Consider the following 13126-nt stretch of genomic DNA (forward strand, 5'->3'; position numbering starts at 1 on the left):
AATGTTATTACTCATTTCTTTGGGGAAAATGCAGATCTTAAGCACAAATATAAAGTGGCAATAAATGATATTACATTTAGCCAGGCAAAAAAAAAAGACTTGGAATTCATATCATTTTCTGAATCTCCTACTTTATCCTTTTACAGGAAAATCAGATTTTTAAAAGTTTCAGTAATAAATGTAATGTTTTTCCTTGTTACATTTCACATTTACCCCGCTCCTGCTTAAAACAAATGGTTTTAAATTTTTCTTTCTTTCTTTCTTTCTTTCTTTCTTTCTTTCTTTCTTTCTTTCTTTCTTTCTTTCTTTCTTTCTTTCTTTCTTTCTTTCTTTCTTTCTTTCTTTCTTTCTTTCTTTCTTTCTTTCTCCTTCATCAATTGAACATTTGGAATTCCCAACATTCTCTCTGCTGTTTAATTCCCCCCCCGGATGTAGGTCATAGTTTTTAACATGCACACATAGCATCTGATCTGTTGTTCCTCACCTCAGTATACCCATAATCTGCCAAAACCAACACACCATTACGCACAAAGGGCTTGATTCTGGACTCATTGCTGACAAAGATAATTTTGCTTTTGACTCCAGTGGGATGAGGATTAGGCCCAACATATTAGGTGCATTTAGTTATAGACCTCTGTGACTGTTTTAATAAAAGACCTCATCAGCCAAAATTCTGCTTGTATGCAAAGATGAATATTACCTACAGGAAATGGAAATGCATAGCATATATGGCTCGTGCCTACCTACATTGTCACTACTTTTGAAGGCCTAATAAAAACCCATTCTAGAGGGTTATTATTGATAGGTCTCACAGAAGAAATGTGTTTTAAGGAGGGATTTGAATGAAGAGTGAGAGGGTGATTGGTATTCATGCACAGTATCCAAATATGTATGCTTTATGAAAGGATGCACAAAGATAAGAGCAGGGAGAAGAGTCATTTAGGAAGGAGGTTTTGGCAGAACTTGGGTAGCAGGAAGAGGAGTAGGAGAAGCAGAGTAGGAGAAGCGGAGGGCAAAGATGTCTGTGGGAACTGTCTGTTGCAGGACAGGAGCAGGTGCAGGATACATTGCAATGCTTGAACAAGATGTGAAAGGTGATAGGAAACCAGAGAAAAAGAGCAGACTCAGAGGTTTCAGATTATTGAAGCAATTGAGAGGTGACATTTTTCATACTGGTCAAGATGTCAAAAATTAGGGGAAAATAATTCCAATATTAGGAAATGAGATGTAAATAGGGAATTTAAGATGAACTAAATTACACAAAGGTTTCTATGGAATAATGGCCATTTGTCCTCTACATAGAAATAGGGCCTGGAAAATCAGTGAGTTTGAGCTCACAGAATTCCCTAAACAATGTTCCATTTGAGGAGCAGAATTTATTGCTTCTGGAACGGGCAGGAGACTTGGCCTTCTGAAGCCACAGACTGCTTGACATCTGCAGAGAATATCCCTGGATCCTGGGCCATCTTTGGAGAAATGGGCCATTGGCAATGGTGTCTCAGTACCCCACTCCCCCCACACTGCTTCCAAGCCTTCCCCTCCACACACAGAATAGATTCATTAGGAATTGTGATCCCATGAGCCCCTGTAACTCATATTGCTCAAGTGAGACTCTTTATCCCCTTCTAGAGGCTGATCTTTATAAGAGGCTAATGAGGATGCTGCAGCTGCCAGCCAGTGGACTTGGTTCTTTAGCTCAGAGGCAGAGGTTCATGCTTTTCATGGGAGAGTTCCTGGGTTTAATCTCTGCTGGTGACCCACGGTGGGCAGTAGCCATAATCCCACCATGTCCTTGCCATAAAATCCCCCTTTATTTCAATGTGTGGAGGGTGATCTTACACTGCAGTATCCCAATCGGCTTAAGGGGGGCCATGCTATGGAGAGCCTTCGTTTCCCTGGTCTGACTTCCTAGTTCCTGATTCCACAGCATACCAAAGGCTTCCATGTGCTCAGATGGAGTGTGTCTTGGAGCCATTGCTATCCCATAATGTGCCACTGTCCGAGCTCTGCTCCACTTAGCTTTCTGTAGTGGGGGAACCTGAGAGAACATGGGTGTTTAGAGTAGCAGTGTTGTCAAGGAGGTAGAGCATGGGCCTGAGAGTCATGAGAGCTGGTTTCTATTCCTGTCTCAACCATTGACTTGCTGGTATGACTCAGCAAACCACTTCTCCGTCTCTGTTTCTGATTCCCAATCTGTACGATAAGGAGAACGATTGATGTGCTGTTATGTAAAGCTCTATGGATGAAGAGCATGACAGGCCTGGTAAGCATTATTATTATAAATTGCTGAGTGAAGGTGACGGAAGCAATAGTCTTAGGCTCTGGTCCATCAAAGCACTTAAGGATATGTTTAACTTTGTACATTTGAGTAACCCCATTGACATTAATAGGGCTACTTCTATGTGGCAAGCACATGCTTAAGTACTTTGCTAGAGTGGGGCCTTAAAGACTGCAAGAGATAGCTAGACTTGTTTCTGGAGAAGGGGGTGGGGTATGGCAGACGGGAGCCAAAGAAAGAGAAGTGCTTTCATGTTGGGTTTGGCAGCTTTCTCCTCTTCCTAAAATGTCTTACAACCTATTTACAAACTTCATTTTGGAAGCAGCTTTCACAAGACAGTTCTACCATGGACACGAAATGAAGCAAACACAGAATACTTTATTTCTGTCCCCTTTATTGCCTTTGCTATAAACAGCATCGTCCCTGTTTAGATGAAAGGTGGGGCCTGGCTGGGAAATGTAGTAAGGAGTTTGTAAACAAGTTATAGCAGCAATATCATTTTGCCTAAAGATCCTCTGAGTTGGCATTTGTCTAGACCACTAGGGCACAGAGCTTGAAAGGGTCACAAAGCCTATAGATAAAGTATAGCTAGCAGTAAAGCTACACGCTGCAAGATTTCAGTGGGATGAACACCGTGTGTGAAGTTAAGCCCATTCGTAAGTCTTTGCTAGATTGGGGCCTAGGTGAACACACACAAAGGCTGACAAGTGTTAAGTGGTACTTATTCAGCATTCGCAGAGGTTAAACTGATCCCACTGATTGATAGGTTGAAAATTATTTTTCAGCATGACAATGATGTGCATGTTGCTTTACAAAACGGATAAACATGGATCCTCTGCCACAAACAGCTTAAGCCCAGATCCTCAAAGGAGCTTAGGTGCCTAACTCCCGTTGATTCCCATTGATTTAAATGAGAATTAAGTGCCTAAATGCCTTTGAGAATCTGGGCCTTAGTCTAAGATGCTGAGCTGCTAGCACAGACCCTCGTGACCATGCTGAATCCTACTGAAGTCGAGGCCAGAATGACAGGAGGAGATGAGAACATAGGGAGGCATGTGCAAAGAAAAATGAGAGACAGGACTGTGTGGCTTTATGGGTCACTCGGGAGACTAATGCACATTGACAGGGTGCAGTGAAGACATTATTTATTTCTCTAGCTAAATGAGATTTTGAGTGAATGATTGCTTGTATTATAAATGCACAAAGGGCCATATTTAAGAAACCTCCTAAAAGAGTGGTAACCCCGTGCTGGGAAATGCTCTCTAGGGAAGTTGTCTTCCTCATAACAGACAATTTCCACTGTAACTTCACCAGAAAGAAGCAAGTAGGGAGCCTGGGAATTTCTTTTGCTTCATTTTGTATTGAGATCAAATACACTTTGGGGCCCAATTCTCTATTCCTGGTGTCAGTTAGGAGTAACTGTTGGAATCAGTGGAGTCACACTGTTGTAAAATGAGTGAGGGGAGAATGAGGCCCTCTATATTTTCTGTGTTTTATAACAAATAACTGGTGAGATATATGGTGCCTTATTTTTAATTCAAACAATGGGATCCTCATCTTATAATGGAACTGCTTCAAGGACATGTACAAATAAATGATCTCTGATCACTGTATTGATTGTGGAGGTTCCACTGTGGGGATTTTTTTATTATTACATAGTTCTACAGCCATTTGGCTGTAGATTCTTATAAAGTCTTCTGCCATTTAGAGAGAGCGAGAAAGAAAGCGTGGGTGTGTGTTCAAACAAAAAATATAAAAAAAAATCACAAAAGAATTTTGAATAAACAAAAATCCCTCCATTTCTAAACTGGCAGAATGAAAATGATTTTCCATTTCTTTGTGAAAAATCAGTACCATGTTTTGACCAGCTGTAGTTTAGACCTGCTCCAAAGACAGCACTATAGAGATAGATGCAGAGAGAGCCATCTTAGGCAGCACTTGGTATGGTCTGTGGGAGGATTTCCCTGTGACAGGTTGGATCACAGAAACTCCTTGGGGGTGCCAACTGATGTGCCAAGATTACTTCTGCCCCTGCCTTCCTGCCCTGGCACCTTTGGACTTCAGTGCCCTGCCTGGTTTGAGCCAGACTCGCTAGCCTGCTGCAAACCCAGATCCAGGTCTGAACCACGTCCCCTAAAAGCTGTAGGCTTAGCTGAAAGCAGCTTAAGCAGTGTTCCTGTTTTTAACATTTAGATGCCCAACTCCCTATGGGGTGCAAACCCCAAATAAATCCGTTTTACCCTGTATAAGCTTTACATAAATTGTTCGCCCTCTATAACACTGATAGAGAGATATGCACAGCTGTTTGCCCACCCAGGTATTAATACATACTCTGGTTTAATTAATAAGTAAAAAGTGATTTTATTAAATACATAAAGTAGGATGTAAGTAGTTCCAAGTAGTAACAGACAGAACAAAGTAAATTACTAAACAAAATGAAATAAAACATGCAAGTCTAAACCTAATGCAGTAAGAAAACTGAATACAGATAAAACCTCACCCTCAGATGTTTCAATAAGGTTCTGTCACAGACTGGACGCCTTCCTAGTCTGGGCACAATCCTTTCCCCTGGTACAGTCCCTGTTCCAGCTCAGGTGGTAGCTAGGGGATTTCTCATGATTGCAGCCCCCTTTGTTCTGTTCCACCCCCTTATATAGCTTTGGCACAAGGCGGGAATCCTTTGTCTCTCTGGGTCCCCCACCCCCTTCTAAATGGAAAAGCACTAGGTTTAAGATGGATTTCAGTACCAGGTGACATGGTCACATGTTCTGTGAGACCCCAAGCCTTCATTCCTCCCAGCCTGACTCACAGGAAGGCCTGCCTGCCAACAGAGCCATCCACAGTCAATTGTCCTGGTGGATGGGAGCCCTCAAGATTTCAAACCACCATTAACGGCCCACACTTTGCATAATTACAATAGGCTCTCAGAGTTATATTTCATATTTCTAGTTTCAGTTACAAGAGTGATACATTGATACAAATAGGATGACCACACTCAGTAGATTATAAGCTTTGTAATGATACTTTACAAGAGACCTTTTGCATAAAGCATATTTTAGTTACATTATATTCACACTCATTAACATACTTTTATAAAATCATTTTGAGTGCAACGTCACATTCCCTACCACCTGATGGAGCTCATTCCTACTGCTGGATACTGCTAATCTAACCCCAACTGGGTGATTTTTTACCCGTGTGACTGGGCACTTGGTGAACAAGGGGTTAACTTTAGCTCAACGCTCAGCACCCCTTGCATTGGCTTTAACAATGACTGTTCAGGAATAGAGTGGGGAGATTACCCTTACAGTTATAGGATCCACACTCAGCCTGTCTTTTTTCTGCCCAGTCATTTCACCAGCTGCCTAATCAAGATACTTTTGGAGAGCAAATATTTGGCCTTTGGACTGTACCAGGTTGTATGTAATAGAAGAGCACTCCTAAATGCCTCTGTTACAGCTCGGTCACACCCCTGCAAATTAATCTGATCAGTGGAGCAATTAGGACCCCACCCACACGAAGGTTTAACTGCTAGAGCAACTAGTTTCTCTGATAACTGAGGACTAGCATTTCTTTTCTCCCTCCTCCTGAGAAGACTGTTACAAAATGGTGCAATGGACTGTTCAGTAGATAGTATGGGCTTGGCTAGATTTATTTTTCAATATCACGCTTGATTCCTGGTTGCAACTAGCACAGTTAAACCTTTATTATGGAGAGGTCCTTGGCTGAAGTAAAGCTGTGAGTAAGAAAACCAGGGTGAATAACAAATGTGCAGTAAAAAATATAAATTATACATAGAAACAAGTAAGGTTCTCAATATTTTATTTTCTAGCTTTATAGCTTTGCATTGAGGCCTCCTGTCTGAGCATAAGGGAAAACCCTCTTACCTATCATTATGGAATTTATCTACACACAAGATCTACATGAAACAAGTGAAAGGAATCTGAAAGAAGTCAAAGGGATTAAATTGAAAACAAATCAGACACTGGAAAGAAAATGAACACTGTTGCGTTACTTCTGCATTGCTGTCTACAATCACATGAAAAAATATACACAGCTGGAAACAGCAGAGTAGAGGGGAGCTGGGTTATGTGGATGGTTGGTTTAAAAATAGAACAAAAGGTATTTTCTGAGCACTGGTGTGCAGGTGCTTATAGATAGTACTCTATATAATCTACTGTAGAGGCTTTACAAAGGGTGAAGAGGAAGAGTGGGGGGTTAGGGCCCAATCTGGTGTGGGTTTGAGCAGTCTCAGCTCTGTTTTGGCCAAAGCCCGAGAGCCTTACTTATTTTTAACTTCATTCTTACTCAGGCACATTCACACTAACTTCAGTGGGAGTTTTGCCTGAGTGCTAACTGAGTAAGGACCACACAGGATTGGACCCCTGCTCTCCACTGCATAGAAGATCCACTGTCACTTCAAACCCGCCTGGCCAAATTCACCCCTGGTGTTGCTTCACCAATGTTAGTGTAGTGCTGCCAGGACTCAGTTTGGGCTCACTATAGTCTAAAAGGCTATTTTAATAGAAATGTGTTTGAATCACTTCTTCTGACTCTTTTAAGGCTGTTGTGATTGCTACTGTAACAAATAATATGGAAAGGGATATTATTCAAGGGTATAAATATTAGCTATTAGCTACGTGCTTTGCATTTGAACCCACAGGGGGTTTCCTCCTTCTCCAAGTTTCACATGATTTAAGTGCAGAAGGAGAATCCTAGGGACACTTCCTGGTCCAAATGAGGCTTGATATTCTTCATTTTATAATTACTGGCCAACTTTCTTCAACAGCTTTTTAGGGATTGCCAAGAAATTCCCATACTTTGAATGACCAAGTTCCTCAGAGTTCCAGAATTTTGTTCCTCACATGTGTCTTTTGCCTTTTTGTGGAAGCCCTCCTTTTAGAAACTTTATGTTCCAGTTCTCTCTCCAATAGTGGTATTTTTTTTTTTTTTAAAGGGATGGAGTTGACATCTCTCAGCTGTTAGGTTTCTGAGTATGTCTGTCTGATCTTCTACTAGCCAACTCTAGGTATAGTCATGTGTTCAGCGTGTAACATTTATTTTGGTGGGTTTAGTACAAAATACTTTATCTAGTTATTCTGCCTAGATTTATAAAAAGGTTCAATATAGCTCAAAGTTGTAGTGTTATTAATTTGACATTGTCCCTCTAAAAACCTGTAGCTGTAGCACCTTGGATTATGCCTCATCATTCTTAAAAGCTAAATAGGAACAGGATTGGTCAGCACTTTATGTGAAAACTTTTCAGGAAAAGGTGGAAAGTGGTATGGGTGCTCAGGGCCTGATTGTGAGTGCTCAGCGCCTCACAGAATTGGGCTCTTAATAAATTATGCTCTTTCTTTAGAGGGGCTAATGGGCTGTGCTGTTGCAAGTTCTGTCATTTGGGTGGGATATAAAAGTTATGTCTTTGATCCTGTAGCTATTGAAGAGCAGAAGTGATAATTCAATGTCCTAGCACAACATAAGTAATTATATATAGTCGATTGGAACGCCTTTTGCAGATTCAATTGGATGAGATATTCTTTACTGTTGTGTAGTGCTGCAGTTAAATAGCTAATGTTTCATCTCAGAGGTGGCTGCATTTCAATGATGGATGAAGTTATTTTATCTAATCTAATCTATTTTATCTCGTTCTCCAATTGTATTAATGTTTGTAACACATTTGAGAGTGGCCAGTGAAATGGCATATAGAAAAGCAATTTATTTAAGATAACAAAAATGCCTGCTTTGCACTTAAAGCTTAAAAGCGTTGACATTTTTCAGGTGATTGTGAAAACAAGAACAGAATATCAGCCTGACCAGAAGAACAAAGGAAAACTCAGGGTGCCAAAAATTGCTGAATTCACAGTCAGTTTCACTGATGGCGTAACAGAAAGATTAAAGGTAAGAAATGGTCGTTGCCTGCTACCTTGAGATGTCAGCTTTATATATTGCAGAATAACTGATACAATGCAACAGTGAAAATCTCAAAACTTAATGCTGTACTCACTGCTGGGGTCAAAGAGAGTTTTGCCTTTATAAGGACTGGGCTTTGCAGTGTTGTTGTAGCATATTGATCCCAGCATAGTAGAGAGGCAAGATGGGTGAGGTAATATCTTTTATTGGACCAGCTTCTGTTGGTGAGAGAGACAAACTTTTGGCTTACAAAGAGCTCTTCTGTAGGTCTAGATTCAGGCTGTTATTTTAGGAAAGAACACAGAAATATCCCAGAGAAAGAGTTTTCCTATCCTGGGAAAAACATTGATATTTCAAACATTTTCCCCCTCTTGAATCATGACCAAATGCAAAAATTTTGAGATTTTGACAAACTGACAACCCCAAAATATTTTGGGTTCAGGTCAATTGAAACATTTCGGTTTTACATTTTCTAAATATTTTGTTTTGATCTTTATCTTTTTAATTAATACTTTAAAAAACTATAACTAGCTTACATTTTGAAACAAATCACTTTGAACCAAAAAAGATTAATTTTAATGTTTCAACACTTTTGAAACTTTTCTCCCAAAATTTGTATAAACCAAGAAATTTGTCAAAACTGACCCTTTCAGCGAATTGACATTTTCCAGTGAAAAAAAATGTTTTCAAAAAATTACCAACCAGCTCTACTCACAGCCAAAAAAGAGCCCTGTCTGGTGAGGTACTGAGTGCCCTCAACTTTCCTTGACTGCAGCTGAATTGGGGAGGCTTAGCTCCTCCTAAAATCAGATCCAAAATGTGGCACAAAAAACATTAGACCTGCTGAGAGGAAATATTTGAATTAAGCAATACACAATATGGAATGCAATCTTATAAGGTCTGATCCTGTGTCTAGTAAGGTCAATTACAATTTTGTCATTAACTTAAATGGGAACAGGATCCGGCCCCAAAGGGAGAAGACTTGTGTCTGGTCCAACAGTCCTTGTCCCTGAAAAGCTAGAACTGGGCTTGTAATAATGTAAGACTTGGTTCAATTCCTTGCTGTAGATTTCTGGATGTTATGTCACATGCATGCTCTGCAGTCCATTATTTTGCCCAATTGCACTTGTTTCTGTATAAGACACTGAGACATGAATGTCTCAGCAAAGTCTGAAACTGAGAACAATGCAGACTACAAGTAGAAACACAATTTTGTTACAGCTATCCTCACTACCTCAGGAGACAAACATCACTTTGGACACCCTGGTATGTCAAAATGTAATACACAAAAACACGATCCAATACAAATCAGTTTAATTGGTCTTTATTGCAGTTTGAGACTTGATGGTTCAGCTTTCTAGAGTGTTCAATTTTTTAAACAGCATTTTTGTAAAACACTGTTGAATTGTTTAATTTCTGCTTTTAATCAATTTACCAAGTAGCACACGTGGGTAACTCCATTGATTTGATCTGGGACATTTAAATCCGTGACCCATTTTCAAGTGGTCTATGAATAAATGTTAGTGGTCTCATTTTTTCAGCAGGCATGTTGTGCTTTGATCTCAGTTAGTTACATGGGGCCATATCATGCTGTTGATTTTTACTGCATTGATATTATCAATGACACAATTGCCTAGAACTTTTCATACCCATTTTCCACCAATGGTGCCACTGCAGTGGTCCCAGCAACAGTGTAAATTCTACTATAAACTATAATCCCGGGTCATGGAAACCACAGCATACATATCCCAGTGTGCATTATGCAAACCAGCAGTAGAACTAGATACTGTACCCAGGAAACAGATTTACAGAGGAATAAAATACAGCATGCTATTTTCAAGATGTGCATTGTGCTAGAGCAGTGGTTCTCAACCTGCGGCCTGTGGGCCCCTTGCAGCCCAATCAGCACAATGCTGTGGCCCATGTGACACCCTCAGGACCATACAGGTAGTATTGGATGCGGCCCACATAACACATTGTGGGCAACATATGCGGTCCACAATGGTAAATTAGTTGAGAATCATTGTGCTTGAGGCACCCAATAAATGGAATTGTTGTCATTACCGTAAGTAACTATGTGCTACCATCTATTTAGAGCTCAATCCTGTAGTCCTCAGTCTGGAAACAGACAATGCAAGATCAGATTTTAATTCCATCCAAGGATCTGGCCCTGTTATTTAAAAAGAACCCAGGAACATTTGAGCCTTCTGTTTTACACATGTTGGAGGCCCGTGATTTATTATAATATATGGTTAAAAATATAGTCTGCCTAAGTGTATAAGTCTTGTTTCATCTTCTCCTGTTATGGGTTTCTTATTTTTCCAATTACTTCTGTAGCTCAGATCCTCCTCTTGAATTTTTGTGCTCTCATCTTTATATTTCTAGTCCATCTCTTTCCCTCCCCTTGCCATCTGCTCTTGACCTCTTCCCCACACATAGCGTAAGTAGCCTGGCCAAGAGACTGGCCATGGGGAAACAGGCTGTGATGCCAAAGCCAATGTCAGACACGTCAATGTGTAAATGTTTAAATTGGCTTTCCTTTTGCTGCACTGGAGGGCTGCTGTGGACCCACAGCTCTTCCCATGCAGCCTGGCAGCGCAATGGTTTCTTTTTAAAGCTGTTTCCTTTCCTCTAAATCCATATGATTTTCATTCTGTACTTTTCACTGTCACTTATTAATCACTCATTGGATAAGACTATAAATCTCTACCCGCCTGTTTTTCATGAGGCTTCCATGTATTGTATTAGGTCTGTGGTATTATTTCCTAACCAAAATGAGCTGAGATAATAGATTATATTTTATTGCTTTTGTACTGGATTTTTTTCTATTATGCTTCATTTTTACATGGATGCATGTTTTAGGAAAGTTATTAAAAATACCTCCCTCTGGTTATAGGCAGGTCTATTATCTGATACTGATTAAATCATTTTGCATTTGCTTTCTGTAAGAGGAAAGCACAGTAAATGCTTAACTTTTATTATCTCAGTTTGGGCTAAATTTTTAAAAGCTTTTTTTCCTCCTTCCTCCTCCTTCCTTTTTATTTTTTTTTATTTTATTTTTAAAGACCATATAAATGAGATCATAATTTTCTGTTACTGGCTAGTTGCTCTGTACAGCATTCCAGTGAATGATATCTTGGAAATATCATCCACATGTTCTCATTAATGGGCCAATTAAAATTAGAGTATTTGTATACACGTGAATCAGATCCTCAGTTGTAAAACTGGAACAGAATCTGGCCATATGTATCCTAGGCCAAATGAGTCATCCCATTGATTTCAACAGGATGAATGGGGTAGGGAAGGTGAGCGAGCTGTGGGTCAACAGCTGATGTGTGTGAGTGGGGTGGAGGTGAGGAAACAGGCAAGAAGGTAACCAGGAGATTAATCTCCTAATGCTCATGTACATGTCATTTTACTGTTGGATTAGGCACTCGGTAAATCAAGTGTCATCTTTAAAGGATAAGAAATGAGGTGTCTTGCTTCCTGCTTTCCCCGCTAAGGGCAGTATTATCATCAGTTCAGCCAGAAATAAATGTTTTGATAAGGCAAAGTGAGACTATCATTAATAACCATGGGTGGAAAGAAGCTGCTGGAATTCCATGTATGATTGTTACCAACCTGCTGCTGCTTCTCCCTCTGCCTGTTAATGTTCCTTATCTAATGCAAGGGTTCTCACAATAAATTTTTTGGTGGCCTCAGAGTGCGGCCACCAACACTCGTTGGTGGCTGTGCTGACAATTTTTCCTAAAATACTTAATTAACTTTAGGAAAAACAAATAAATATCCACATATTCATGTCCAAATCATTGTAATTTATTTATGTAGGATTTAATCATAGACTCATAGATTTTAAGGTCAGAGGGGACCATTATGATCATCTAGTCTGACCTCCTGCCAATGCAGGCCACAGAATCTCACCCACCCACTCCTGTATCAAACCTGTGTCTGAGCCATTGAAGTCCTCAAATCATGGTTTAAAGACTTCAAGGTTCAGAGAATCTTCCAGCAAGTGACCCGTGCCCCACGCTGCAGAGGAAGGCAACCCCCCCCCCCCGGGGCTTCTGCCAGTCTGCCCTGGAGGAAAATTCCTTCCCGACCCCAAATATGGCGATCAGCTAAATCCTGAGCATGTGGTCAAGACTCCCCAGCCAGACACTCAGGAAAGAATTCTCTGTAGTAACTCAGAGCCCACCCCATCTAATATCCCATCACAAGCCATTGGGCATATTTACCACTAGTAGTCAAAGGCTTTGGCTACACTTACACTTCAAAGCGCTGCCGCGGCAGCGCTGCCGTGGCAGCGCTTTGAAGCGCTAAGTGTAGTCAAAGCGCCAGCGCTGGGAGAAAGCTCTCCCAGCGCTGTCCGTACTCCACCTCCCTGTGGGGAATAACGGACAGCGCTGGGAGCCATGCTCCCAGCGCTGGGGCTTTGACCACATTGGCACTTTGCAGCGCCGCAATTTGCAGCGCTGGAGAGGGTGTGTTTTCACACCCTGCTGCAGCGCTGCAAATTTGTAAGTGTAGCCAAGCCCAAAGATGAATTAATTGACAAAATTAGGCTATCCCATTATACCGTCCCCTCCATAAACTTATCAAACTTAGGGTACGTCTACACTACCCGCCGGATTGGCAGGTAGTGATCGATCTATCGAGGATTTATTGTGTCTAGTATAGACGTGATAAAATCAATCCCCGATCGCTCTGCCGTCGACTCCGGAACTCCACCGTGGCCAGAGGCGGAAGCGGAGTCGACGGGGGAGCGGCAGCGCTTGACTCGCCACTGTCCTCACAGCCAGGTAAGTCGACCTAAGATACGCCGACTTCAGCTACGCTATTCACGTACCTGAAATTGCGTATCTTAGGTCGACCCCCCCACCCCCTCCGCCCACTGTAGACCTAGCCTTAGTCTTGAAGCCAGATATGTCTTTTGCC

At 41.1% G+C, this 13126-nt stretch overlaps 1 protein-coding gene across 1 annotated transcript in view; it reads left to right on the forward strand.

The window, feature by feature from the left end:
- Positions 1 to 13126, forward strand: part of NSG2 (neuronal vesicle trafficking associated 2) — a 44277-nt gene that overhangs the window by 3386 nt on the left and 27765 nt on the right. The window contains exon 2 of the mRNA XM_045028542.1: positions 8060 to 8179. Coding sequence (XP_044884477.1) covers positions 8060 to 8179 — 120 coding nt within the window. The remainder of the gene's footprint in view (positions 1 to 8059; positions 8180 to 13126) is intronic.

Source organism: Mauremys mutica, chromosome 8 (genome assembly GCF_020497125.1).
Source record: "Mauremys mutica isolate MM-2020 ecotype Southern chromosome 8, ASM2049712v1, whole genome shotgun sequence".
In the NCBI taxonomy this organism is placed as follows: domain Eukaryota; kingdom Metazoa; phylum Chordata; order Testudines; family Geoemydidae; genus Mauremys; species Mauremys mutica.